General features: G+C 43.7%; 1 protein-coding gene across 10 annotated transcripts in view; it reads left to right on the top strand.

Moving 5' to 3' along the window:
* EDA (ectodysplasin A) overlaps positions 1-26,739 on the top strand; it is a 413,437-nt gene extending 386,698 nt beyond the window's left edge. For 4 of the 10 annotated variants that reach the window (XM_021680162.1, XM_021680154.1, XM_044911540.1 and 1 more), the window contains 6 exons: positions 10,037-10,060; positions 18,568-18,747; positions 20,197-20,231; positions 21,109-21,160; positions 24,541-24,671; positions 26,488-26,739. In XM_021680162.1, coding sequence (XP_021535837.1) covers positions 10,037-10,060; positions 18,568-18,747; positions 20,197-20,231; positions 21,109-21,160; positions 24,541-24,671; positions 26,488-26,739 — 674 coding nt within the window. The remainder of the gene's footprint in view (positions 1-10,036; positions 10,061-18,567; positions 18,748-20,196; positions 20,232-21,108; positions 21,161-24,540; positions 24,672-26,487) is intronic. The other 6 variants (XM_021680179.1, XM_021680170.1, XM_044911542.1 and 3 more) reach the window with 3 other exon arrangements.
* Positions 26,740-27,038: the final 299 nt, after the last annotated feature.

Here is a 27,038-nt window from a genome sequence, read left to right as displayed (position 1 = left end):
TATATTTTTTACCTTCTGGTATGCCTTTTAAATTTTGACTGAAAGCCAGACATAATGTACTGGGTAAAAGTAATAGAGGTACATAGGCCTGTAATGTAATATTTAATGTTTATCTGACTAGGAGTTAGGGTGTGTTTACTGTTTGCTGTAGTTGTGGTGTCAGAGGCTAAAATTTCCTCTTTTATTTTTTTGTTTTAGTCTCCTCTTGTTGTCTTTGGGTGTCCCTAGAAACTCCTTAAGTACAGTCTGAAACTTGCAGTGTTTTTAAGTTATAATCCGCTGTTACTATATAGAAGCCTTTTTGATGTGGTGGTAAAATGTAAGTGGAGGGGAAGCATTCTGTAGTCCTATGATTAGGTCCCAATCTTTTAATGTGCCTGAGATTGGTATTTCCTGTTCCCCAGGTCAGTTAGGCTCTGATAAAACCCAGTCAGTTAGGCTCTGGTACAATAATTTTCCTTCAGGGCAGTCCTTGTTAAGGAGAATAGAGAAATCTGGGTACATTTTTAAATGGCTACTTTTCCTCTCCTCTTGCCATAAACACAAGGGAAATTTTCTCTAATCTTCACAGTGAGAACCTGGTAGGTCTCTTGAAGGTAAAACTCATGAAAGTGTGGGGGCCCACCTAAGACTGTACTCCCTTGAGGTTTTTAGCTTTTAAGCTAGTTCACACTGATCCTGTAGCAATCTGTCAATTACAGTTTTAAAGTGTTCTTACTGATACTGGCTCCAGCTCCAGGCTTCTACTCCTCATAAACTGTGATTTTCTGTACCCATCATACCTGCAGTTTGCCTTGTGACCTCAATTCTTTGATGGATCTAAGAGTTGATTTTAAGTTTGTTCAGCTCTTTTCTTGTTGGGAATATGGGAGTGATGACTTTCAAGCTATTGACATGTCAAACCAGAAATGGGAAATATATATTTATTTTTAAGTTTTCAAAACACATCTAGAATAATGTGAACCATTGTGAAGTTTCAGCTTATCTTAAAATATCTACAGGTTGTGTGACCTTGTGCAATTTATTTAATACATCTCTTTATCTATAAAATAATAATAATAAAGACTACTTTGCTAGATTATGTAAGACCTAAATGAGATATCTAAAGTAACTACCGCAGTGCAAGGCTCATATATATTCAATAAATGTTAGTCGTAGTTATTACATTATTTATCTTCATCAGAATCCTAGGCCTTGAATAAAGACAAAGTATACAAAATGTTCCCTAACTTAGAAGATGAAGAATCAGAAGAAAAGTGTCACTTGCCCTATCATCAGTTTGTGGTTCAGTCAGGATCAGAATCTGGCTAGGACTGCTGCTGGCCTCCATGGCCCTGATGCTGTTACAAGACCCCCTCTTCTTAATGTCAGATAGCAAATTCTGTGTTCACATTGATCAAAACCTGTCAAATTTTACTCCTATCAAAGCCTTCTTGGACTGGACAGCTGTCTGTTCCACTCTGATGCATTTGTGGGTTTTGCCTAGAAAAAGCATGATGGTTACAAATAGAGGGAATTGGAGTGATATAGAAATATAGCCTGTTACCACAGAAACAGACATGTGACAGTGGTAGTGCTCTGAGTAGGTATGAAAAATGTTCTGAAGTACATAGAGAAAATAAATCAATATATCTAAGAGGATATAGAACTCAACAGAAGTTGCTGCTTTTGTTCTGGGTCAAGATGCCCATATCTAACATAGGATAGTTCTAGCTCCCTGGCATTTTCTCTCTAGAAGCTGGAAAACTACAATGGTCTCAAGTGAAAGAAATGGGTATGGTAGCTATAGAGCCAGGGCTTTGAGGTCCATGTTAAAACTCTTAAGAATTATTTACTAGCTGTGGTGAGCTATATTAGAACAAGAAAGAAAGATGATGTACTCACTAGCATTTGTGAGAAATGTAATATAGTCTAGTGACAATCTTGTCTATAACTTTTCATCCTCATTTTTTTCCTAGGGATATGCCAAATGTCCACTGAGTAGAAGCTCTCTGATAGCCCTTCTGTGACACAAGTTGAAGTAGAGAAAGGACTGGCTTTAAGCCCTGTTGCTCTCAGTACTCTATCTCATGGTCATTTTGGAAAATAAAAATTTTAATTAGCTCTTTATCTCCCACTGTATACTAAAATCTATACCAAATTAATTAAAGATTTAAACATAAAAATAAAACCATAAAATAACTAGAAAAATATGAAGAATTACCTTTACAATGCTGATGTATCCATATTAAAAATGATAATGTAGAAATATTAGTTACATAGAAAAAAGTTTCCAAACAACATTTTTATTTGATCCTATTTTGCAAAAATATATATACATATGCCTTAAAAATTTCTAGATATGCATTAAAATATTAATACTGGTTATTTGTGGGTAGTTTAATAAGCTGTTTTTTCAAACAAGATGCAACTATATGCTGCCCACAAGAGACTCACTTCAGACCTAAAGACACATATAGACTGGAAGTGAATGGATGGGAAAAAAATACCATGCAAATGGAAGCAAAAAAAAAAAAAAGCCAGGGTAACAATGCTTACATCAGACAAAATAGACTTTAAAACAAAGACTGTAGCAAGAGGCAAAGAAGGGCACTACATAAGGATAAAGGGATCAATCCAACAAGAGGATTGAAGAGGCTATAACAATTGTGAATATCTATTCACCAAACATAGGAGCCTCTAAAATACATAAAGCAAATATTAACAGACATAAAGGAATTTGACAGCAATACAATGATAGTAGGGGACTTTAACACACACTTACATCAATGGATAGATCATCCAGAAAGGAAATCAACAAGGAAATAGTGGCTTTGAATGACATATTAGACCAGATGGACCTAACAGATATATGCAGAATATTCCATCCAAAACCAGTAGAATACAAATTCTTCTCAAGTGCACATGGAACTTTCTCTAGAATAAATCACATGTTTTCCCACAAAACAGGTCTCAATAACTTTAAGAGACAGAAATCACATCAAGCATCCTTTCAGACCACAATGGTATAAAACTAGAAATCAATTACTAGAAAAAAACACAAACACATGGAGGCTAAACAACAAATGGGTCAATGAAGAAATCAAAGAGGAAATAAAAAACACCTGGAAGCAAATGAAAATGAAAACACAACACAACAGTCTAGAATCCTTGGGAGACAGCAAAAGGAGTTCTAAAAGAGAACTTTATAATACAGGCCTACCTCAAGAAACAAGAAAAATGTTAAACAATCTAACCTTACACCTAAAGGAACTAGAAAAAGAAGAACAAACAAAACCCAAAGCTAGTAGAAAAAAGGAAATAAATATTAGAGCAGAAATAAATGGAATAAAGACTTAAAACAGTAGAAAAGAAGAGTGAAACCAGGAGCTGGTTCTTTGAAAAGATAAAATTGATATACCTTTAGTCAGACTCATCAAGAAAAAAAGAGAATTCAAATAAATAAAATCAAAAATGAAGGAGAGAAATAAAAACCAACACTACAGAAATAGAAAGAATTATAAGACAATATTATGAAAAGTTATATGCCAAAAATTTGGACAACCTAGAAGGAATGGATAAATTCCTAAAAATATATAATCTTCCAAAACTGAATAGGAAAAAATAGAAAATTTGAACAGACTACTAGTAATGAAATTGAATCAATAATCAAAAAACTCCCAACAAACAAAAGTCCAGGATCAGATGGATTCACAGGTGAATTCTATGAAACATTTAAAGAAGAGTTAATACCTATTCTTCTCAAACTATTTTAAAATAGAAAAAGAAGGAAAACTTCAAAATTCCTTCTATTAAGCCACCATTACCCTGATACCAAAACCATACAAAGACATTACAAAAAAAAAGAAAAGAAAAAAACAACAAGCCAATTATTTCTGATGACCACAGATGCAAAAATGCTCAAAAAAATATTAGTAAACCAAATTCAACAGTACATTTAAAAAATCATCCACCACATTCAAGTGGGATTTATTCCCAGGATACAAAGAGTGGTCCAATATTTGCAAATCAATCAATGTGATAAATCACATTAAGAAAAAGAAGAATACAAACCATATGATCATCAGTAGATGTAGTAAAAGCATTTGACAAAATACAATAGACATTCATGATTAAAAACTCTCAACAAAATAGATTAAGAGGGAACATACTTAAACATAATAGCAGCCATATATTAAAAGATGCACAGCTAACATCATACTCAATGGTGAAAAACTGAAAGCTTTTTCTCTAAGATCAGGAAAAAAAACAAGAATGTCCACTCTCACCAGTTTTATTCAAGATACTACTGGAAGTACTGGCTGCAGCAATCAGAAAAGGAAAAGAAATAAAAGGTATCCAAAACAGCAAGGAAGAAGTAAAACTTTCACTATTTGCAGATGAAATGATACTATATGGAGTCCTAAAGACTCCACCAAAAAACTGTTAGAACTAATAAGTGAATTCCATAAAGTTGCAGGATACAAAATTAATATACAGAAATCAGTTGTGTTTCTATGCACTAATAATGAAATAGTACAAAGAGACATTAAGAAAACACTTACATTTACATCAAAAAAGAATCAGCTACTAGGAATACATTTAACCAAGGAAGTGAAAGACCTACATTCTGAAAACTCTAAGACAGTGATGAAAGAAATTGAAGATAACACAAACAAATGGAAAGATACAGCATGCTCATGGATTGGAAGAATTAATATCGTTAAAATGTCAATACTACCCAAACTACCTACAGATTTAATGCAATCCCTATCAAAATACCAATAGCATTTTTCATAGAAATAGAACAAAAAAATCCTAAAACTTCTATGGAACCACAAAAGACCTCAAAGAGCCAAAGCAATCTTGAGAAAGAAGAACAAAACTGGAGGTATCACAATCCCAGATTTCAAGATATATTACAAAACTACAGTAATCAAAACAGTATGGTACTGGCACAAAAATAGATACACAGATCAATGGAACAGGATAGAAAGCCCAGAAATAAACCTATGCTACATAAAGAAAGCAAGAATATACAATGGAGGAAAGACAGTCTTTTCAATAAATGATGTTGGAAAAACTAGATAGCTGCATGCAAAAGAATGAAACTGGACCTCTTTCTTACACCAAACACAAAAACAAACTCAAAATGGATTAAAGACCTAAATGTGAAGCTGGAAACCATAGAACTCCTAAAGGAAAATGTAAGCAGTACATTTTTGGACATCAGCCTTAGCAACATATTTATGGCTATGTCTCCTCAGGCAAGGGAAATGAAAGCAAAAGTAAATGACTACATGAAAATAAAAAATTTTGCATAGCAAATAAAATTTTAAAAAGGCAACCTAGTGAAGATATTTGCAAATTACATATCCGATAAGGAATTAATATCTACAACTTGGGAGTCCAAGAAGATGGCAGCAGAGTAGGATGACCCTAGGCTCACTTCATCCTGTGAATACAGCTAGATAACTATCAAATCATCCTAAATACCCCAGAAATCAACCTGAAGACTGAAAGAACAAACTCCACAACTAAAGGTAGAGAAGAGGCCACACTGAAGAAGGTAGGAAGTGCAGAGACATGGTTTAAGAGAGAAACAGATCATGGCTGCTGCAGTGGGGAGGGAGTCACAATTGCGAAGAATGGCAAGGGACAAACTAACATACAGGGGAATGCAAGGAGAAAATGAATCCCTATAACAATTGGCTTGGGAAGTGAGAGGGGCCAAATTTTGTGAGTTCTTGCAACCAGTGGGGCTTAAAGCCTGGAGTTCTAAAGGTCATTGGGCTTGCTGAGGGAGAGCCCAGAGGCATTGGAGTTGCTCTTGGAGAGAAGGCAGAGCAAACAGCCTGCAGACATACAGTGTGGAAACAGCAATCTGAAAAATACCTAGGGCAAACAGTGGGGAGGTTATTTGCTCATCTCAGATCATGTCCCAGAGAGGTAGCATTAATGGAGATACCCCTCCAGGAACAAAGGACCTGGCAGGCACCATTTCCCTCCCACACCCCTCAGCATAAACACAGACCTGCTTGCAGGAACCAGGGCAGAATGGACACTCATTACCTAAGTTGCTTACACCAAGACCCAACCCTCGTGCTCTGGTGGAACACCCTTCTTAGTCATGCTTGCCTCAGTCCCAGCATGGAGAGCCCCCTCCGCCAGATAGACCAGCCCAAACCCCTGCCCACACCATGTCTCCTGACCCAGGAGTTTTGCAGGACCTCAGTTCTAGCAGCAATAGTGACAGGTCTCATTTCACAAGTAGACCAAGCCTACCTAGTTAAGACCCACCACATTCAGGCCAGGGACCAAACGTTGCCCACAAAAGGCAAGGACATCCTCTGCAGATGACTGCCCTGAAGGGTAAAGCAGCCAAGGCACAACTGCTGAGCACACGAAGCACATATTGGAGACACTCCCTGTTGTGCCAAGCCCTGGGGAACAGGAGACACTACACTGCAGGGTACAAGTCCTCTTCTTAATAAGGCCATTACTGTCAACAACAGGAAAAGTAGCTGACTTTCCTAACACAGAGAAGCAGGCACAGAGACTTAGACAAAATGAGAAGAGAGAGGAATTTGTCCCAAATGAAAGAACAGGACAAGGCCATGGCCAGAGATCTAAGTGAAACAGATACAAGTAACATGCCTGATAGAGAATTTAAAGCAATGAACATATAAGGATACTCTCTGGACTTGAGAAAAGAGTGAAAGACATGAGTTAGACTCCCAACACAGAGATAAGGGATAACATAGCAGAGATAAAGGGCTCAATAAACAAAATGAGAAACACACTTGATGGAATGAACAGCAGGCTCAAAGAAGCAGAGGAATGAACTAATGACCTAGAAGACAGAGTAATGGAAAGTAATCAAGCTGAAAAAAAGAGAAAATTATGAATTACAAGAATAGACTTGAGGAACTCAGTGACTCCACCAAACATAATAACATTTGCATCATAGGAGTCCCAGAAGAAGAGAGAGAAAGGAGGGCAGAAAATATATTTGAAGAGATAATAGCTGAAAACTTCCCTAATCTGGGGACGTAAACAGATATCCAGATCTAGGAGGCACAGAGAACCCCGACAAAATCAACAAAAGCAGATCTACCCAAGACATATTATAATTCAAATGGCAAAATATGGTGACAAAGAAAAAAATTTTTAAGCTGCAAGAAAAATCTCTTCAACAAATGGTGCTGGGAAAGAGGTGAGAGACCTATACTCTGTCGGTGGGAATGTAAATTGATGCAGCCACTATGGAAAACAGTAAAGAGTTTCCTCGGAAAATTAAAAATAGAAATAACATATAATCCAGTAATTCTATTACTGGATATTTACCCAAAGTAAATGAACACACAAATTCAAAAACTCCTATGTTTATTGCAGCATTATTTACAGTAGCCAAGATATGGAAGCAGCCCAAGTGTCCATCAATAAATAATATTGGGTAAAGAATATATATATATATATATATACACACACACACACACACACACACATACACACACACAATGGAATATTATTACTCAGCCAGGAAAAAAATGAGATCCTGCAATTTGTGACAACATTGATGGACCTAGAAGTTATAAAAGCTAAGTGAAATAAGTCAGACAAAGAAAGATAAATACCATATGATTTCACTTACATGTGGAATCTTAAAAGTAAAACAAATGAATAAACAAATAAAAAGCTGAATCAGAGCTATAAATACAGAAAACAAGGTGAGAGTTGCCAGAGGGGAAAGGGGTAGGGAGATGGGCAGTATGGATGAAGGGGAGTGGGAGATACAGGCCTCCTTTATGAAATGAATAAGTCATGGGGGTAAAAGATACAGCATGGGGAACATAGTCAATGTTATTGTAATAGCATTGTATGAAGACAGATGGTAACTACACTTGTGTACACATAATATAGACATAGAGTTGTTGAATCACTATGTTATACACCTGAAACTAATGTAACAACATTGTGTGTCAACTACACTTCAATTAAAAATAAGAATCACTGAAAAAAAAGAATGAAATAAAAATAGTTTTGTTTAAAAAATTAAATTTTTCCTTTTTGCTTCCCCTTTTTATATATGTATGTATGTATGCATGCATTTATATATGTACAATGAGTTGGTTCCTGGTATAAACACAATAGAAGTTAAAATTTTAACTTCCCTTTCCCTCTTTTCAGTTGTTGATGTAAGTCAAGCTTTCTCCAGGAAGTTTGGGTTTGTTTGCTTTTTCTCAAATAGCCAATATAATTCCTTGTCTCCCCTCTTTCATATTTTTGTATCCAACGGCAAGTTCTTTTAGGATAGAGTTGTGTTTCATTATTTACCTTGCTGCCTTCCATAGACATGTTTGGTGAAGACTGGTTACTTGTGATGGTCTCATTTCCTCAAAACCTGCTGTGAAGTGTGCTGTAACAGTGCTAACCCTTTAGGCAGCGGAAATGATCAGAAACTTACCGAGGGCTAGCACAACTTGCTGCACCGGCTACCACCCCACTGCTCTGCCAGGCAGAGGTGGCTGACTCGCTGGCTGGTAGCTGGCTGATGGGCCTGGGCCTTTCTGGGTAAACCCTTCCTCAAATAGCTTTTTTTTTTTTTTTTTGGTCAAAGAGGTGGCCCTTCTCATGTTGAGTTGCTCCCTCTTTGTAGTATTTGTGCAGCTGTGTTTCGTTGCCAGAACCTCCATGCACATTATCAAGAACTCTCAATGCCATTAAAAGCATAAAGGATAAGCAGCAAAGGAAGCAGACAAAGGACTGAGAGGAAGAAAAAGGATGGAAAACGAGGATAAAAGAATGGGGACTTATGACCTTAAGTGTGGCAGGTTGCTGAACCCAACCTAAAACATCCCATGCCTATAATAATACCTACTGTTACCCATGAAATTTAGCAGGCAAATTATGAAAATGAAATTATTTTGCAAGGGAAGTCTACACAGACATTGATTTTCAAGGGACCTATGCAAGCTCTGACGGCCACACTGGCAGTCCTCCAGGTGAGAGGCTGTTGACTTCAGATTGAGCCTGCCTCAGATAGAGCCTGCTCTTATAGGTAAAGATCATTCTAGGCTTGTTGTAAGGATAAAACAAGATGATAAATGGAAATAAGTAGGTTTTATGGGTTATAAAACAATATACAATGCTTGGTGTTCTTAAGTTCCTGAGGACACTGACAATGGTTTAATGTCCAATAGTGTCTTTGTGGGAGTTTGGAACAGATTTTAAACACCTGTATCTAAAGAAAATCAAATCCACCTACAGAATGAAGAGAATTGGGTCTCCAGGAGGGGAAAACATGCGTGGGAGATACCTAAATTGTGTGTGTCTGGGGAGTGGTTGTCACCTAACCATATAACAAAAGCCTTGGGTTTTCTGAGTGTCCTCAATCGATTAGAATTGGTTTTTTTAGAAGGAATTTCCAAGAAAATGCCTGTGATTTCATTGTCGGTGAAACTGTTGGCACTTCTTTTAAAAGTGTCTGTTAACTTATAGTCAATTACAATGGGAGTGCATGTGGTACCCACATGAATGTATTATGGTCACACTGTTTTAATAACTAACAATTTAAATCACAGTAAGTGACTAAAAAGTCACCTACTGCTACTTCTGCTCCTTCCATGAAAATGACCCTCTTTTCCATTTAGCTTCAATGCAGGAGACTTCATATCGGTTCTTCACCTGAATGCATGACTCTTCAATCTCAGGACTCGCAGAATTAATGGAATGCCGTCCTAAGGTTGTTGAGTTCTGCGTTTATGGGCATTTCATCTCTATGAAGAAGTAACCATTCTCTCACTGCAAAGACTGAGACTGAAAGAGTTTTCTAAGGAAGCATCCTTCTTGTGACGTTCTTGTTACAACACTCAAAAAATAGAAACAGACTGGAGAGGTCTGATAGTTGGGAGATACCTTGCCAATGACCTGACCCTTGGTGTGGGCCTCCCTCAAAACCTGCAGTGTCTTAGGAGTTTCTCCTATGACTGTCTTGGAGAATAAACACTTTCTGTTAATTTCCAGTGACTTAATTTTCCCTTTTCTTTTTTAACAGGTCCAGTTAAAAACAAGAAAAAAGGTAAGTTAAGCTCCTGATTTTATAAAATTGTTCTCATGTCTTTTCTAAAATTAGAAGGAAAAAAACCAAGAGAGTAGGATTTTTATATATTCTTTCAATGTTGGTTGTCCATTGTTTTATTCAATCGCCTGTGACCTCCTTGAGTATGGTAGCTTCCATGAAACAAGAAATAGAGATTTGTTTTTCAGTGATGATCCATGAAAGTGCTTCTCTAGCTGCATATGAAAGTTGTTTTTATTTTTCTTTCTTGCTCCCTCTTTTGTACAATTAAATTTACATCTCTTTTTGCAAATAATGAATCATGGAACACTACATCAAAAACTAATGATGTAATGTATGGTGATTAACATAATAAAAAAAATTTTACATCTCTTTCCTTCCTTACTCTTTCCCCTGTCCTTCTCCTTTTTCCTTTCTTTGCCCTCCTTTATCAAATCACTGATCATGTATAAATTAAGTCCTAAGACAGCTTGTGGGGACTAGGTATACTACCTCCTGAGAGATGTCAGTACCCTATTCTTGGCCTTAAAGCTATCCCTATCCTATGCCTTAGTCAGGGAGGGTATTTCTTACTTTGGGGTTGCAATATCATTTTCTCTGTGATGGAAAAAGAAAGCTGAAGGAATACCCTGATCTTTTGGTCCTTTCAAAGAAGCTTCTGGTTGAGCAGATCCATTGTGCCATTGTTGGGTCATTATGTTTTTGATATACTTGCAACAGGACTGGCCCAAGAACTTGTACAAGCACTTGCATACTTGAAGAGGAGAACCCAAAACTAGAACAAGTTCCAAAAGACAGAATTAGGCAATATGGTCCACTCCATAGGACTAAAAAAAAGAAGCCAACTACAAAACCAGTTTAAGTAACTATTTGTTTCTGTGCTCTGACCTGTAAAGAAAATAAAGTGAGGGGCGCCTGGGTGGCTCAGTCGTTAAGCATCTGCCTTCGGCTCAGGTCATGATCCCAGGGTCCTGGGATCGAGCCCCACATCGAGCTCCCTGCTCGGCGGGAAGCCTGCTTCTCCCTCTCCCGCTCCCCCTGCTTGTGTTCCCTCTCTCGCTGTGTCTCTCTCTGTCAAATAAATAAATAAAATCTTTAAAAAAAAAAAAAGAAAGAAAGAAAATAAAGTGAAATTAATGATTTTTCATTAAAATGCTTTAAGTAGGGGTGCCTGGGGGGCTCCATCAGTTAAGTGTCTGCCCCCAGCTTGGGTCATGATCCTGGGGTCCTGGGATCAAACACAGCAACTGGCTCCCTGCTCATCAGGGAGTCTGCTTCTTCCTCTCCCTCTGCCCCTCCCCCATGCTCCTGCTCTCTCTCTCTCTCTCTCTCTCTCTTTCTCTCTCAAATAAGTAAAGAAAATCTTTTAAAAAATAAAATGCTTTAAGTAAAATGATTCTGTTAAGATTTCTGGAGCTTTATAGAGTAGATTATCAATCCCAGGGTAGACCAAAGAGACTGGCTTCAGCTGCGGCCTGCCACTTCTCTGAGCACTAGGGTAGTCTGGTGGCTTGCAGTACCATGGCCCACATGGAAAACTTATGTCCCTGTTGTAAAGAAGCTGAGGAATGGCCTGGCACCCTGGGACCTGATCTGAGCAAAGTTGGAAAACAGCCAGAAAGCTGGGGTCAATGAGGAAAACTTTCTCCACTGGGCCTGGGCATTCACCAAAATATTATGTATTTAAGAAAGTAAATTTGATTTTTAAGCATGTCGGTTTTTTTCTAATAGTTTGTTTTTTAGAGCAGTTTTAGGTTCACAACAAAATTGAGGGGAAAGTACAGAGTGTTCCCATATATTCCCTGCCCCACACATGGACAGCTTCCCCCACCATCAACATCTCGAACCAGAGTAGTACATTTGTTACAACTGATGAACCTCCATTGATATATCACTATCACTCAAAGTACATAGTTAACATTAGGCTTCATCTTGGTGCTGTACAGTCTATGGGTTTTGACAAATGTATAGTGACATAGATTCCCATAGATTACAGTATTTACAAAATAGTTTCACTGCCCTAAAAATCCTCTCTACTTTGCCTATTCCTTATTGCCTCCCCCTAGCCCCTGGCAACCACTGATCTTTCTCTTTTTTAAGACTTTATTTATTTGTCAGAGAGAGAAAGAGAGCACAAGCAGGGGGAGTGGCAAGCAGAAGGAGAATCAGCTCCTCACTGAGCAAGGAGCCTGATGTGGGACTCAATCCCAGGACCCTGGGATCTTCACTTGAGCTGAAGACAGACACTTAACTGACTGAGCCACCCAGGCATCCCACCACTGATCTTTCTTTAAAAAAAATTTTTTTTTTAATTTATTTATTCATCAGAGACAGAAAGGAGAGAGAACACAAGCAGGGGGAGTGGCAAGCAGAGGGAGAAGCAAGCTCCTCACTGAGCAAGGAGCCGGATGCAGGACTCGATCCCAGGACCTTAGGATCATGACCTGAGCCGAAGGCAGCCAGTTAACAAGCTGAGCCACCCAGGTGTCCCCCACCACTGATCTTCCTATTGTCTTTTTAGTTTTGCCTTTTCCCAAATGTCAGTATGTAGCCTTTTGAGATTGGCTTCTTTCACTGAGTAATAGACATTTAAGTTCCTCCATGTCTTTTCATGGCTTGATAGATCATTTCTTTTTTTTAAGTTTGCATTTTAATTCCAGTTAACATACAGTGTTATATTAGTTTCAGATGTACAATATAGTGCTTCAATAATTCCACACATCTGGGCGCCTGGGTGGCTCAGATGGTTAAGCCTCTGCCTTCGGCTCAGGTCACGATCCCAGGGTCCTGGGATCGAGTCCCGCATCGGGCTCCCTGCTCAGCGGGGAGCCTGCTTCTCCCTCTGCTTCTCTTTCTCTCTCTCTCTCTCTCTCTCTGTCTCTGAAGAATAAATAAAATCTTTTAAAAAATAAATAATTCCACACATCACCCAGTGCTCATCATGACAAGTATACTGCTTAATCCCCATCACCTATTTCACCCATCCTCCCATTTCCTCCCCTCTGGTAACCATCAGTTCGTTGACTATAGTTAAGAGTCTGTTTCTTGGTCTCTCTCTCTCTCTCTCCCTCTCTCTCTCTCCTCTCTTCTCATTTGCTCACTTTTTTTTTTCTTAAATTCCACATATGAGTGAAATCATATGGTATTTGTCTTTCTCTGACTGACTTATTTCACTTAGCATAATACTCTCTACTTCCATCCATGTCATTGCAATGGATGCATTTTTATGGCTGAGCAATATTCCATTGTATATATATGCCACATCTTATTTCTCAGTTCATCAGCCAATGGCCACGTGGCCTATTTCCATAATTTGGCTAGTGTAGATACTGCTGCTATAAACATCAGGGTGCATGTAGTCCTTTGAATTAGCATTTTTGTATCCTTTAGTAAATATCTAGTAGTACAATTGCTGGATTGCAGGACAGTTCTATTTTTAACTTTTTGAGGAACCTCTGTACTGTTTTGCAGAGTGGCTGTACCAATTTGCATTCCCACCAACAGGGCAAGAGGGTTCCCCTTTCTCCACATTCTTGCCAATACCTGTTGTTTCTTGTGTTGTTGATGTTAGCCATTCTGACAGGTGTGAGGTGATATCTCATTGTTTTGATTTGCATTTCCTGATGATAAGTGGTGTTGAACATCTTTTCATGTGTCTGTTGGCCATCTGTAGGTCTTCTTTGGAAAAGTGTCTATTCATATCTTCTGCCCATTTTTTAATTGGACTATTTGTTTTGAGGGTATTGTCATTGAAAAGTTCTTTATAGATTTTTGGATACTAACCCTTTATCAGATTTGTCATTTACAAATATCTTCTCCCATTCTGTAGGTTGCCTTTTAGTTTTGTTGATAATTTCCTTTGCTTTGCAGAAGATTCTTATTATGAAGTAGTTCCAATAGTGTATTTTTTGTTTCCCTTGCCTCAGGAGACATATCTAGAGAGATGTTGCTATGGCCAATGTCAAGGAAGTTACTGCCTGTGTTCTCTTCTAGGATTTTTATGGTTTCAGGTCTCATATTTAAGTCTTTAATCCATTTTTAATTTATTTTTGTGTATGGTGTAAGAAAGTGGTCCAGTTTCATTCTTATGCATGTAGCTGTCCAGTTTTCCCAACACCATTTGTTGAAGAGACTGTCTTTTTCTGATTGGATATTTTTTTCCTGCTTTGTCAAAGATTAGTTGACCATATAATTATGGATTCATTTCTGGGTTTTCTATTCTGTTCTATTGATCTATGTGTCTATTTTTGTGCTGGTACCATCCTGTTTTGATTACTCTATCAAGCATGTTATTTTTAACTTTTATCACATCCCCTTTAAAATGGAAATTGTAATAAACCTAGAAAGCTCACCTGGCTTTGACAAGGACACCCTCTGCTCCTAAACAAGTCCACAGGTGACTTCCCTTCTTAATAGATAGACTTGGGAACACTTTCTAATTACAGTGACTAGTTTTTTTTTTTTTTCACTCAGTCACTAGACAGTGAATAAGTATCTTATATTTGTCAGGAATAGAGATACCGAGATAAAGAAAAGCACCACTTTTCTTTATCTTTTTTTCCCATGATCCCAGTGTAGCTGGAATCATGGAAGTACACACAGATCATTACAGTACAGCATCAAAAATGCTATCACAGAAGCATGAACAGCATGCTGTGGGAGCACAAAGAAAGAGCAAGTAGTTCTCCCTGGAGGAATGAGGAACCTCATCTCAGGAGGAAAAAAGAAAAACACAGTATTTAACCTGGGCTTTGAAGGATGGGCGGTGGGGGGGCAGGGGGGAAAGGAGGGGGAAGGACATTCCAGCAAAGGGAACAGCATACTCAAATCCCTCAGAAGCATGAAAGAACATGGCCTGTTTGGGGGAACAGCAAGTAGGCTAGTGATGTACCAAAGTGTGGGTCATCTGTGTGGTGGGGAATGGCACCCAGTTGTAGTGTTATCCAATGAGTGAGCACAGAGAACATACTTGCTAGTGATGATAGAAGACAATGGTCTAGGCTAGAAGCCCTATGATTACAATTCAGAGAATCCAGTGCCTCTGGCAGGGACTCGGATCACTGCCCAGCACTGCTACCTTGTATATGAGCCATTATTAGAAGGAGGATGCACATAGGCCTTAAACATTTACTTTGACTCTAAGTGATTTAGAAGCCATTTAATACAGATTTCCTTGGACACAGTGAATAGGCACATGCCTGAAGAGGTAAATTGAGTTGTTCATTTAATTTCCATCTTTAATAGAATTTTCCCCTCCTACAACTAACTTGCTCATGTTCATTCCCTCTCTCTCCCTCTCTCTCCCTCCCTCTCCATCCCCCCCGCCCCCACTTTCATTCGCTTGTTTTTATTTGTTCTACCAAGAGTTTGGCCTTCACTAAAAGGTTAGGGAAATGCCCCTTTCACAAAGTTTAGCTTTGAAAAGAATGTGAACATTCTGTCATCTAAGACTGCACCAGATAATTTTCTAAGCAGAGAAGTCTCCGGGCTTTTGTATCATGAAGTGTTCTGTTAAAGTAAGGAAATCTGGAGAAGGAATTCAATCCTCTAAAGTCATCCTCTTGTCCAGGGGTTATTTTGTACATGTTCCTCTCTGGGCCAACTTTCTGTAAGCACACTTGGCCTAAACCTAGTTACAGAGGAGCAAAGAGGACCAGCTGCAGAACTAGAGCACAGCAGGAGCTTTTTCCCAAATGCCTTCTAACATTTTTGTAAGTGAACATCCTCTGTTTCCGCTGCAACCATTATTCTCTTTGACTAGAGGAGTTTCTGGCTGTAATTCTTCCAAAATTACATTAGCAATCACAAGAGAGTCACAGTCTTGACACTGAAGTTTGTACTACCCACGGAACACCCTCTAGCTTCAAAATCAGTGAGGCCTGGAAATTCTGGGACATAGAACAGTCTATGGCAGTAGACACAGAGGAAGATGAGGGAGAATAGAGAACAATGAGGGAGAACGATGAGGGAGAAGCAAAACTCACAGCCAGCCTAGGGAATTTTCCTGACTGCCAGGGGTAAGTCAGTCTTCCTTATGGAACCTCAAGCTTGGGAGGAAACAGGGAAATCATCAAGGCCAAACTCCTCATTTCACCAATGGAGAAACAAAGGCTCAGGGAGAGAAAGGGATTTGCCCAGAGTGCATCCATGGCAGAGCTGGGGCTTACAGCCTTATCTCCTGACTACAGATTTTGTGTTCTTTCCACTGCTCTAGCTGGAATTGAAACTTGGGCACTGAATAAGCCTGACTTGGAAGCTGCCCAAATCTGAAGGGAGATGGCTTTCCTGTTCAGCATCTTGAAATTGGCTAATCTAGAAACTGGGCAGATCCAATCTTTTGCTGCTGCTATGCACAGGGAAAATGCTAACGTTCCTTCCTGCCTCTAGGTCTTTAAGGCTACAGGGAGTATCCCCAGGGCAGGAGCCCCACAATGACCCCACTGTTTCATACCAAACACAGATGTGGTTAGACATGGACAACTGGCCTTTTGAATGACATTGCCATGGGGATTGAGTTTCTGGAACATGAGGCATTATTTGTAAAGGAGGGCCTGATAAATCAGGTCAGGATTTTCCTGCCTAAGAGGCTGGGGAGCAAGGAGTCAGAGTTGTTAAGGGGGTATTTAAGTGAGACTTAAAAGGGTTACATGTAAAACTAAGACAGTACCGTGGGTGGAGATACTGTCGTGGAGTCTGGTCGAAGCCTTCTATACCTGGGATTTCCAAAGATTGTGAGAAAGTAGTGAAGGGAAGAAGACACCCGCCTCCCTGTGGCCACCTGCAGTGCGTGAATTGGGCTGCACAGAGCAGAGGAAGTAAGCAGGAGCTGTGGGTTTTGGTACAAGACCACAGTTATGACTCAGTCAAATAGCTACATCCTGGTGAGAATGTTGGAAGGACTGGAATATGGAATAGAAGGGCCAGGATTGTTCTGAAAGGATAGTGAACAAAAAAAGGGGAGGAGTTGGTGGGCTTAATTAATAATACATTGAAGAATAGGGCCTCAGAGGAAAGATTCTGGGAAGCCGGATTATTCAGCCTATAAAAATGGAGGTTGAGGGGCGCCTGGGTGGCTCAGTCGTTAAGCGTCTGCCTTCGGCTCAGGTCATGATTCCAGGGTCCTGGGATCGAGCCCCGCATCGGGCTCCCTGCTCGGCCAGGAGCCTGCTTCTCCCTCTCCCACTCCCCCTGCTTGTGTTCCCCTCTCTCGCTGTGTCTCTCTCTGTCAAATAAATAAAATCTTTAAAAAAAAAAAAAAAAAAAAAAAAAATGGAGGTTGGTAGGTGACTTAATGTCTATGAGCATATGAGGGTTATTATGTGTATGATGGTAACTATTCTTCTCTAGCTTCACAAAGAATAGAATAGAAGCTTAAATTGCCACAGGAGGGATTTCAGCTAAATATACGGAAGATCTTCCTAACAGTGAGGGGGTGATAAACACAGGAACATGTTACCAAGGGAGTTTACAGAATTGCCTTTCCCAGAGATCTTTAAAAATAGGGTTTAGAGAGGTCAGCTGAGAAAGCAAAAACCTGCCAACTGCCTCCTCAGCTTTTTCTACTCTCCACCTCCCCTTCTTTCCTTCAATCTCTCTCCCTCTCTCTCTCCCCCTCCCTGCCTCCCTCTCCCCCCCCCATGCCCCCCACCTCTCATCTCCCAAATTCCTTCCATTCTTCATTCCCGGCTACCACCACCTCTATACCAACCCCTAGTTCCTATACATCCCGACTTCTTTTTTTTTTAATTATTTTTTATTTATTTATTTGACACACGGAGAGCACAATAAGAGAGGGAACACAAGCAGGGGGAGTGGGAGAGGGAGAAGCAGGCTTCCCGCCGAGCAGGGAGCCCGATGCGGGGCTCGATCCCAGGATCCTGGGATCTTGACCTGAGCTGAAGGCAGACGCTCAACGACTGAGCCACCCAGGCGCCCCTCATCCTGACTTCTATAGGAAACCTTCCTGGTGTTGATATTATGCCCAAGGTCAGGCTGTCCTCCTAGCTCCCTCTTCTCATCTGCATCAAGTCCTCCAAACTGGGTGGTAAACATGAAAGCCACACTCTTCAACAATAGCCCAATGCTCAATTCAAAAAAGTGACCCACAGTTCCAGTAATTCTAGTTTTTTGGACTTGGCTGAAAGGTAACCTCCTTTTTGAAACCTTCTCTGACCTCTTAAGCATTTTGTCCCTACTACTCATATGGCACTTAGACTCTCCTGTGACTGTGTCTGTTTCCCCAGTAGACTGAGCTCCTTGAGGGTCATTTATTTCTATATCTTCAAACCAGCTCTGGAAGTAATTATTCATGAAAGGGGATAGGGAGAGTGTGTGTGTTTGTGTTTGTTTGTGTGTGTGTGTGTTTGTGTTGTATAATAAAGGCGTTCACCTCTTTAATAGCAGGAACTCTCAAAGGGCTGACTTGGTGTCCTTGGAAATCTGGAGAACTCCTGACAATATGTTATCAGTCAATGACTACAAATGTAACACTGAATCTTGTCTTTCAGGAAAGAAGGCAGGACCTCCTGGGCCCAACGGCCCTCCGGGACCTCCAGGACCCCCAGGACCCCAGGGACCCCCAGGGATTCCAGGAATTCCTGGAATTCCAGGAACAACTGTGATGGGACCACCTGGCCCTCCAGGTCCCCCTGGTCCTCAGGGACCCCCTGGCCTACAGGGACCTTCCGGTGAGTTCCTCTGTCTCTCCACCTGCCCCTAGGCTCCTTGCAAGTACTTGACAAGAGCAGGTGTGGGTGATCCTGAGAGCAGTTTCCGATGGCGGTCATGGCTTTGGTGAGCAATAAGAAAAGCAGATCTCCTAGCTCAGTGGAGAGCTAGAACTTGAACAAGCCAGTAGGGCCTGACCTACTCTAACTTCTTGTGTATACCAACCTGTCAAGGACAGGCCACCTGCTCTTGACCTTTCCATCAGAAAGCCCTGCCCGACTCTAGGCCTCCCTGTAGTGAGCCAGTAAACTCCCATGAGCCAGAGCCAGAGGCCCCGGAGGGTTTATACTAGATTTCCAGTGGGGGATGGATTTGGTTTGCACTGATTTCCAGCATCTAGCACCGCATGTTTATGTCTGATTGGAAACAGGCTGTGGAGAGGAAGGCTGGGGACTGGGAGAAATGACAAGCCCTAGAACAGTCTCATCCCATGAACTCTGAAGTGCCTTTCCCGTAGAGGTAGACAAATAGTCGCTGGTGACCAGAGAGTTGGAAACTTACAAGTCACCGGGACTGGGGAAGAAGCAAATGCGGTCGCTAAGACTGAGGAGTCAAGTGCCTCATGCCACCACATTGCGCATTCAAATAGCGCTGAATCTGTTTGCATCATTCCTCTTGGGTCGAGGAGGGCATCCAAAAGGTACAGATGCCAATCCAAACCTGCCTGATTGGAATTGACAGGAGTCAGCCTGCCAGAGCTTAGGTCTGTTGTTATTTCCTCTTCCTGCTCCCTTCTTGGATCTTGGGGCTTCAAGGAAATGGACTCTTTACACAGCTGATTTCTCTAGGTCCAAAAATTCTGTAGCTGGACTCAGATCCTTTGACTCATAGTTCAAATGGGGCTAATCAGCATTACTGTGAGCACAAGAGATGGAGTTAGAGGGTGGGTTTTTTTGGTTTTTTGTTTTTTTTTTTTTTTTTTTTTTTTTGTATCCCAATCTTTCCACAGATACTGAGCACTTTCTGTGTGCAAGAGTATATCGATAAGTGGCCCCTGTTCTCATGGAGTTTGTGTCCCAGGGGAGGAGAGAGATGATCAAAGAAGCAAGATATTTACAAATGGCAATGCTGTCTACGAAGACCATGAAAGAAAGGGAGCGAAAGACTAAAGAAGCAAACAGCACCGTCTCAGGATCCCATAGTGGCAGGAACGCACTCTCCTCTATCTCTACGGGGGGCTCGGTGAGGCTCGCCTTGGGGCCCGCGTTAGTGAGAGGCCACTGTCCCTGCTGGACGCTGGGCCCACTGAAGAGGCAGGACAGGGAGGAGTCAGAGAAGGGAAGTAGTATCCTCTCCCATCCTCCCAGGGCTTGGCTGCCCAGAGCCAGGCTCACTGCCACTCGCTGCCTAGGTGAGGAGAGAAAGGGAAGAAGGAGCATGCCCTCTGATTGCCCTGTCCTATTTTGCAGGTGCTGCTGATAAAGCTGGACCTCGAGAAAACCAGGTTGGCTGGGAATTGCTCTCTTCCTGGGGAGGAGGGAAGGCCACAAGGCTAGAACCACCTTCTAGTGGCTCCCGATTAAATTTGCTGAGGCTTTGTTTTGTGAGGGTGCCCTAGAGGTCCCAAAGTTGCTCCCTCCCATCTCTAGGAATAGAAAAGCTTTGCCTCAGGGCCTGCCTTTAACTCAGTCTTGCCACAGCCATTTTTCCATTTTTTCCCCATTGCACGGAAAACAGAAGGTCACCATATCCAAGCTCAGTCGTCCCCTGAAATGAGCTGCCAGTCAGGCCTATCCACCTGAGCCTCCGACTTCGCAACCACACCAGATACCTTGTCGGCACTCAGACCGCCTGGGATCAGGAGCTTGAAAATCAGCCAACCAGCTCCAGGCCAAACCCAGCCTGGGCTTCTGCCTTCAGAGCCTGATGGGCTCCTCCCTGTCTTTGAGCCTCCTAATCTGGCAAGTTCTGCGGCCTGGCCTTCTCTCATCTCAGCCTCCCTCCCTCACTACAGCTGTTTGGCCACAGTCATAAATCTACACAGCTGCACAGTGCTCGATGGCTTGCAGGGAATTTTACATCCATCACCTCATTTGATCTTCAAACACCCCTGTAAGAGATGGCCAGAGATTCTTAAAATCCCCATTTCACAGTCAGGGAAATGAAGCTCCGCTGAGGTCACGTAGCCAGGAAGTGGCGGAGCTGTAAATCACATTAGCCACCTGCAGAGACGTGGTCCCTGGCATCCCAGGACAGGAGAAAGGGATCCGAATTGGGAAATGAAAGCAGACTGGAAGTCAGAGGTGGGAACATGGTAACTGGTGGCTGAGCGGGCAGCCATTTCTCTCAGTGACTACTCTCTATCCTTCTCATCCTCCCAGCCAGCTGTGGTGCATCTGCAGGGCCAAGGGTCAGCAATTCAAGTCAAGAATGGTAAGAGTCAAAGTAGGTTCTCTCCCCTAAGAGGAGCTTCTCCATCTTCCTTGCCGGTGGCAGCCTTCATGGAATCAGCAGCCTAGCTCCTCCCAGGCCCCTTGGAGTACCATGGGCGCTAGGGGGCCATTCGCTGCGCCGTCTGCCCTCTACTGGCTGTCCTGGGTAATTGCTTGCACCTAGACCGGTCGCTACACACAAATTGCATGTAGAATCACTGATGAGGAAGCCAAAAAGGACTTGAGACATAATGGAATTAGGGATTTCTTGGCAGGTGGAGGTTGTATCAGAGTCACCAAGGGGATATGTGTAGTTTGATCAACAATTTCACAATACAAGCTAGAGAAGGTAAAACTACAGAAAATTAAATTCTTGTCTGATGGGTCTCCGCAATAAACGGGTGGAGGAAGCATTTCGGGGGTGGGGGGAGGAGGAGGATGCATGTCAGACTCTCCAGGGAGTATGAGATGCTAATATCTATAAGAAGGGGGGGCGCCTGGATGGCTCAGTCGTTAAGCATCTGCCTTCGGCTCAGGTCATGATCCCAGGGTCCTGGGATCGAGCCCCGCATCGGGCTCCCTGCTCCGAGGGAAGCCTGCTTCTCCCTCTCCCACTCCCCCTGCTTGTGTTCCCTCTCTCGCTGTGTCTCTCTCTGTCAAATAAATAAAATCTTTTTAAAAAAAAGGGAGGGGGAAACAGGTTTAAGGGGGTTAAGAAAACTGACTTAACAATTAGAGAAAGACAATTATATGATCTCACTGATATGTGGAATTTGAGAAACAAGGCAGAGGATCATAGGGGAAGAGAGGAATAAATGAAACAAGACAAAACCATAAAAAAAATTTTTTTAAAAAGAAAACTGACTTAATGTAATCCCTGCATTTAAAAGATGGGGAACCAGAGTCCCAGCAAGAATGGATAATACCATAAGAAATCATACTGCCTTATATTTGGACTGTCCTTTGGAGTTTTCAACATGCGTTCTTTTGTCTTTCTTTTTTATTTTTTTTTATTTTTTTTTAAAGATTTTATTTATTTGACAGAGAAAGACACAGCGAGAGAGGGAACACAAGCAGGGGGAGTGGGAGAGGGAGAAGCAGGCCTCCCGTGGAGCAGGGAGCCCGATGTGGGGCTCGATCCCAGGACCCTGGGATCATGACCTGAGCCGAAGGCAGACGCTTAACGAACTGAGCCACCCAGGCGCCCCCTGTCTTTCTTTTTTAAAGATTTTATTTATTTGAGAGAGAGAGAGAGCATGAGCAGGGGGGAGGGGCAGAGGGAGAGGGAGAAGCAGGCTCTCTGCTGAGCAGGGAGCCCGATGCGGGACTCGATCCCAGGACCCTGGGATCATGACCCGAGCCGAAGGCAGACGCTTAACCGACTGAACCACCCAAGCACCCCTTGTCTTTCATTTCATGTGATCCTCACAACAACCCTATGATATAGCTATTAGTTCCTTTTTGCAGAGACAGAAACTGAAGCTCAGAGAAGTTAAATTAACTGGCCCAAGAGTTCAGTAAAGTGCAGGAGCTGGGATTCAAAGCTATGTCTGTCTGATTCTTTCCACGGCACTGGGCTACTTCAGTGATGTGCGTACACTCCACTGAATGATTAGGTTCATTTTCTCCCCTAAAGAGACATGAACATTCATTAAAGAACAGCACTTTGAAATAATGTCCAGTCCCCAGGGTGCACACAGCCTAAAACGCCTGAACCCCCAGGAGCCTCGGGAAGCAGCAAGCCAGCCAAGATGCCAGACACTTACGGAGCGTGGAGTGGAAGGGAGGGGGTCTGAGTGCAGAAACAGTAGATGAAGGTTAAGAAACCTGATGCATGGGGACAGCTCCTAAGAGCCCAGTCCGTCCCGAAATGGCTGTGCTGAGCTGCCCTAATGATTGAGCTTAGCCACATCCTGGACTGCCACCTGGATGCCTGAAATGTAATCGCCTCCAAAGTAGAAGTCAGAACAGAATAGTAGAAAAAAACCCAAGGCGTCCTGCTGGGACCAGGTGCCTTGGGCCCTGGGGCCCTGGATGGGCCATAATCACCCTCTGTCCAGGGAGCAGTGAGACAGGCAGGAAATAGATTTGTCTGGATGGACGTGTGGCCTCCATGCTTAGTCTATGCTTGAAGCTACGGATTTTGCTCCCACTACCACACAATAAGACTGGTTCCAACCCCTCGGGACCGATCTCCAAGAGTAGTTTATGCTGATCTTTAGTTGCACCAAACACAGAAGGGAGGGGGACAGAGCAGTCACTTGGAGGGGCTGAGCCAGGGCATCTCTTCCTAACTCCTGTCCCCACCCACTATCACCTCAAGGGATGATGACCACCTATTCCAGAAGGCCAGTTTCCTCACACCTCCGAGAGGCAGGCCTCCTGAGACTAGCCAAAGATGGACATTCACAACATAATTTCTTGGGTGGAGCATGGAGGGTTTTGAGGGGAGAAGGCCCCCAGGGCTTGGACTCTCTCCTCCAGTGGTAGGAAGGAATATCCCTCTTTCTGCAGGATTGAAAGGGAAGCTTTTCCTCCACCTTCACATACTGGCTCTCACTGTCCAGCAAAGGTGGTAGGACTCCCCCTGTGCCCCCAATGGGGTTGGGCTGACAGGTGCTTTACCAGAGGTGCCTCGGCCCCCAGACACCCTTGCCAGCCCCTGGGCTGGCTCCAGTTCTGCTTGGTGGTCTATCCCTCACTCTCGTAAAGATCCCCCTCTCCTATGGGGCCTTAGTCCTGGTGGCCACTCATTCCAGCTGCCGTGAAGTCTGACTCACCCCTGATCCCTAAGGTTCTCCGGGTAGACGATTCCTTGGGCTGAGTGGTTTCCTAGGGGGACGGGGGGGAGGCAGGGAAGCCTTCCAGAAAGGAGTGGGCATGAAGGAACTGTAAAAAGGAATCTTGAAAGAAGAAGGACAAAACCCATGAACCTGAGACACGGGGGAGGGATTCAAGAGCTATGGCTAGAGAGATAGAATGGAATAATAAGACCTAGCCTGCCACTCAGTGTCTGAATTATGCCTGCGCAAGCCCCAGAACAACAATGAAAATAGGGCAGCATGCCCACTCTCTTCTTGCCCTCACCCCCAACTCCAGCTAGAAGGTGTTGGTTAAAGACCCTACCAGATGGAGGGGTCAGGAAAGGAGAGAGGGAGACAGACAAGTGGACCCCAGGGGCCTGAGGCAGGCCTGGCAACTGCTCGACACACAGAACGCTTTCTCTGCTCCCAAATGCTGTTCTTAAAGCTTGGCCTCTGGGGCTCTCCACTTCGCACTGGGATAGGGATGGGGTGGAGGGGATGCTGCTCGATGTCTCTTGTTTCTATTGCCCAGATTATTCTGACATGTACTGAGTGACTGCCCTTCTCTCATACTGAGATCTTTCAGGTGGAGTGCTCAATGACTGGTCTCGCATCACCATGAACCCCAAGGTGTTTAAGCTACATCCCCGCAGCGGGGAGCTGGAGGTACTGGTGGACGGCACCTACTTCATCTATAGTCAGGTAGAAGTGAGTACGGTCTCAGGCCTAACTCTTCTTATATCCAGAATGCAGGTCCGGTGCAGGCCACATAGGGGCACTGTGGAGCCAGCCAAGACCTGCTAATTTCTCGCTTTCTAGGGGGACTGGGGTGGGGGCACTACGCTGGGAGGGAGTTGAAAGGAGGAAAGAGAGAAGGGCCTATTTGGGTTGGAGTCCCCCCCCCCACAGCCAGTTATCCTTGAAAAACGGCAAAGGGGCCCCTCCCACACCCTGCCATCTGATATCCTCCTGCTGGGCCCCAGGCCCCTGTTTCCCCAATGAGTTGTTTGGTTCTACTGCCAAACTCCATCTCTGTGTCAGTATATATCCTTGGAGGGTCGGTTGCAGGGCTGCTGAGCACCCCTTCCCCCCACACCGCTAGCTTCACGCTAAATAGTGCTCCTGCAGGCTTTCTCTCCACCTCAAAACCATTTTTGACGGTCTTTCCTTCCTCTTTCTCCTGTTTGCTTGTCCACCTTTCTGTGTCTCTGTCATTCCCTCCTCCATCCTGCCACCATGCTCCCAGCCCTTTTGGCCCTGGGTTTCTGTCCTTGTCCTGCCCCCGCGCCTGCTCCCCAGGTCTGCCCATCCACTCCCGCCCCTGTTGTTTGCCTCCACTGGGGTGGCTCCTCAGAGCTAGAGGTTAGACAAGCCCTGAGGTTGGGGCTTCTGTGGGGTGGGCAGCAAGCAGGCAGATGGACAGAAGGACTGCGTAGCCAACAGAAGGGTCTCACGGGAGAGTGGCCAGAGAAGGTGGATTAACAAGCATTCACTCAGCCCACCAGGCATCCTGGCACAGCTTGGGTCCTGACGCAAGAAATCATATGGCACCTGAATACACCACTCCCTCCCGAAAAGCCTATGGAGGAGCAACCTTTCATAAAGTGATTTAGGATGACCTATGGGGGGGTGGGGGACATGGGTATAATCCCATTGTCCTATAGACCATTTCTCCTAAGGTCCTTTTTTTGGGGAGGGGGGAGTAGGGAATCAAACCTTGGGGTGGGGTATTTTCTGGGCCCAGAATAGATTGGAAGTGGCCTCAGGCCTTGAACACCGTGAAAACTGGGAAAATCCCCCTTGAAACCAGGCCACTGAATATGGGTTGGCACTTCCCTCTGGCCACAAAGTCAGGGGCCTGGGTTTTGTCCTTCCAAATTCTTTAGCTTATCTCTGGTGGATAGCACTCCGTCTCTCCAGATCTGTTTCCTTAATCATCAGAGGGCCAAGGGGCACCGTAAAAATCAGGGAGAGAAATTGAGTCACAGGGGAGGGCAAGCTGCAAGCTGAGTGGCCAGCCCTAAAGAGCTGAAGAAATGGCAAGTTGTTACTGTGCCCTCTCTGGGGAAGCAGCAACTTCCAAGGTCAGCCACAAATAGTCCTTGGGGCATGGCACGGGAAGTATCCATTTGTCTGTAGCACTGATTGAGCCCCTACTGTGTGCAGAGCACCATGCCTCTTGCGGGGGGCCGGGCCGAGTGGGGCGGAAGGCAAGGGAGGGGCTGGGAGAGCTACCAGAGGGAGAAAGGCCTGGTTCCTGCCCTCACAGAGCTGACAACTGGCGTGCTATTGGAAAGAGATTTGCTCAGCCCCCTAAGCCCCACGGAGTGGGGGAAGCGCAGCGGATCAGCCCATCATCTTGCCTTTCCTGTTGACCAACTCACACGCCCTCAGGTGGCACTGCCCCCCTTCACAAGGTGTGCGGGCAGCTCGTCTGAGAAGGTCCTGTCTGTCTGCCGCAGGGAAGGGCCCCACCCTCCCCTTCCTCTCTCCCCCAATCCCTTCTTGTTGCCTCTCACCCCAGGTCTATTACATCAACTTCACCGACTTTGCCAGCTATGAGGTGGTGGTGGACGAGAAGCCCTTCCTGCAGTGTACCCGCAGCATCGAGACGGGCAAGACCAACTACAACACTTGCTACACCGCGGGGGTCTGCCTGCTCAAAGCCCGGCAGAAGATTGCCGTGAAGATGGTGCATGCCGACATCTCTATCAATATGAGCAAGCACACCACCTTCTTTGGGGCCATCAGGCTGGGCGAGGCCCCTGCATCCTAGATTCCCCCCCGCCCCGTTTCTGTCCCTGCCCGCGCCCCTGCCCCAGGGTTGGGAGCCGGGACTCCCAGAACCTCTCAGTGCTGCTGTGGAGTGAGGTGTTATGGGTGTCGCAGCCACAGAGATCAATACCCCAGGGCTATTTATTCCCCGGGGACTCCAGGATGATGAGGCCCGCTTGACTTTCCAGAATGACCTTGAGTTCACAGGACGTTGGATGGAGCCCCAGAGTTTGCAGGAAGCAGGACCTTCTTCCTTGGCTCCGTGTGTCGACTGGCTTATGGCTCAGCTCTTCAACCTCA

The sequence above is a fragment of the Neomonachus schauinslandi genome, chromosome X (assembly GCF_002201575.2).
Source record: "Neomonachus schauinslandi chromosome X, ASM220157v2, whole genome shotgun sequence".
Lineage (NCBI taxonomy): Eukaryota > Metazoa > Chordata > Mammalia > Carnivora > Phocidae > Neomonachus > Neomonachus schauinslandi.
The sequence above is the reverse complement of the archived record's forward strand: the minus strand, read 5'-3'. Positions and strand labels throughout refer to the sequence as shown.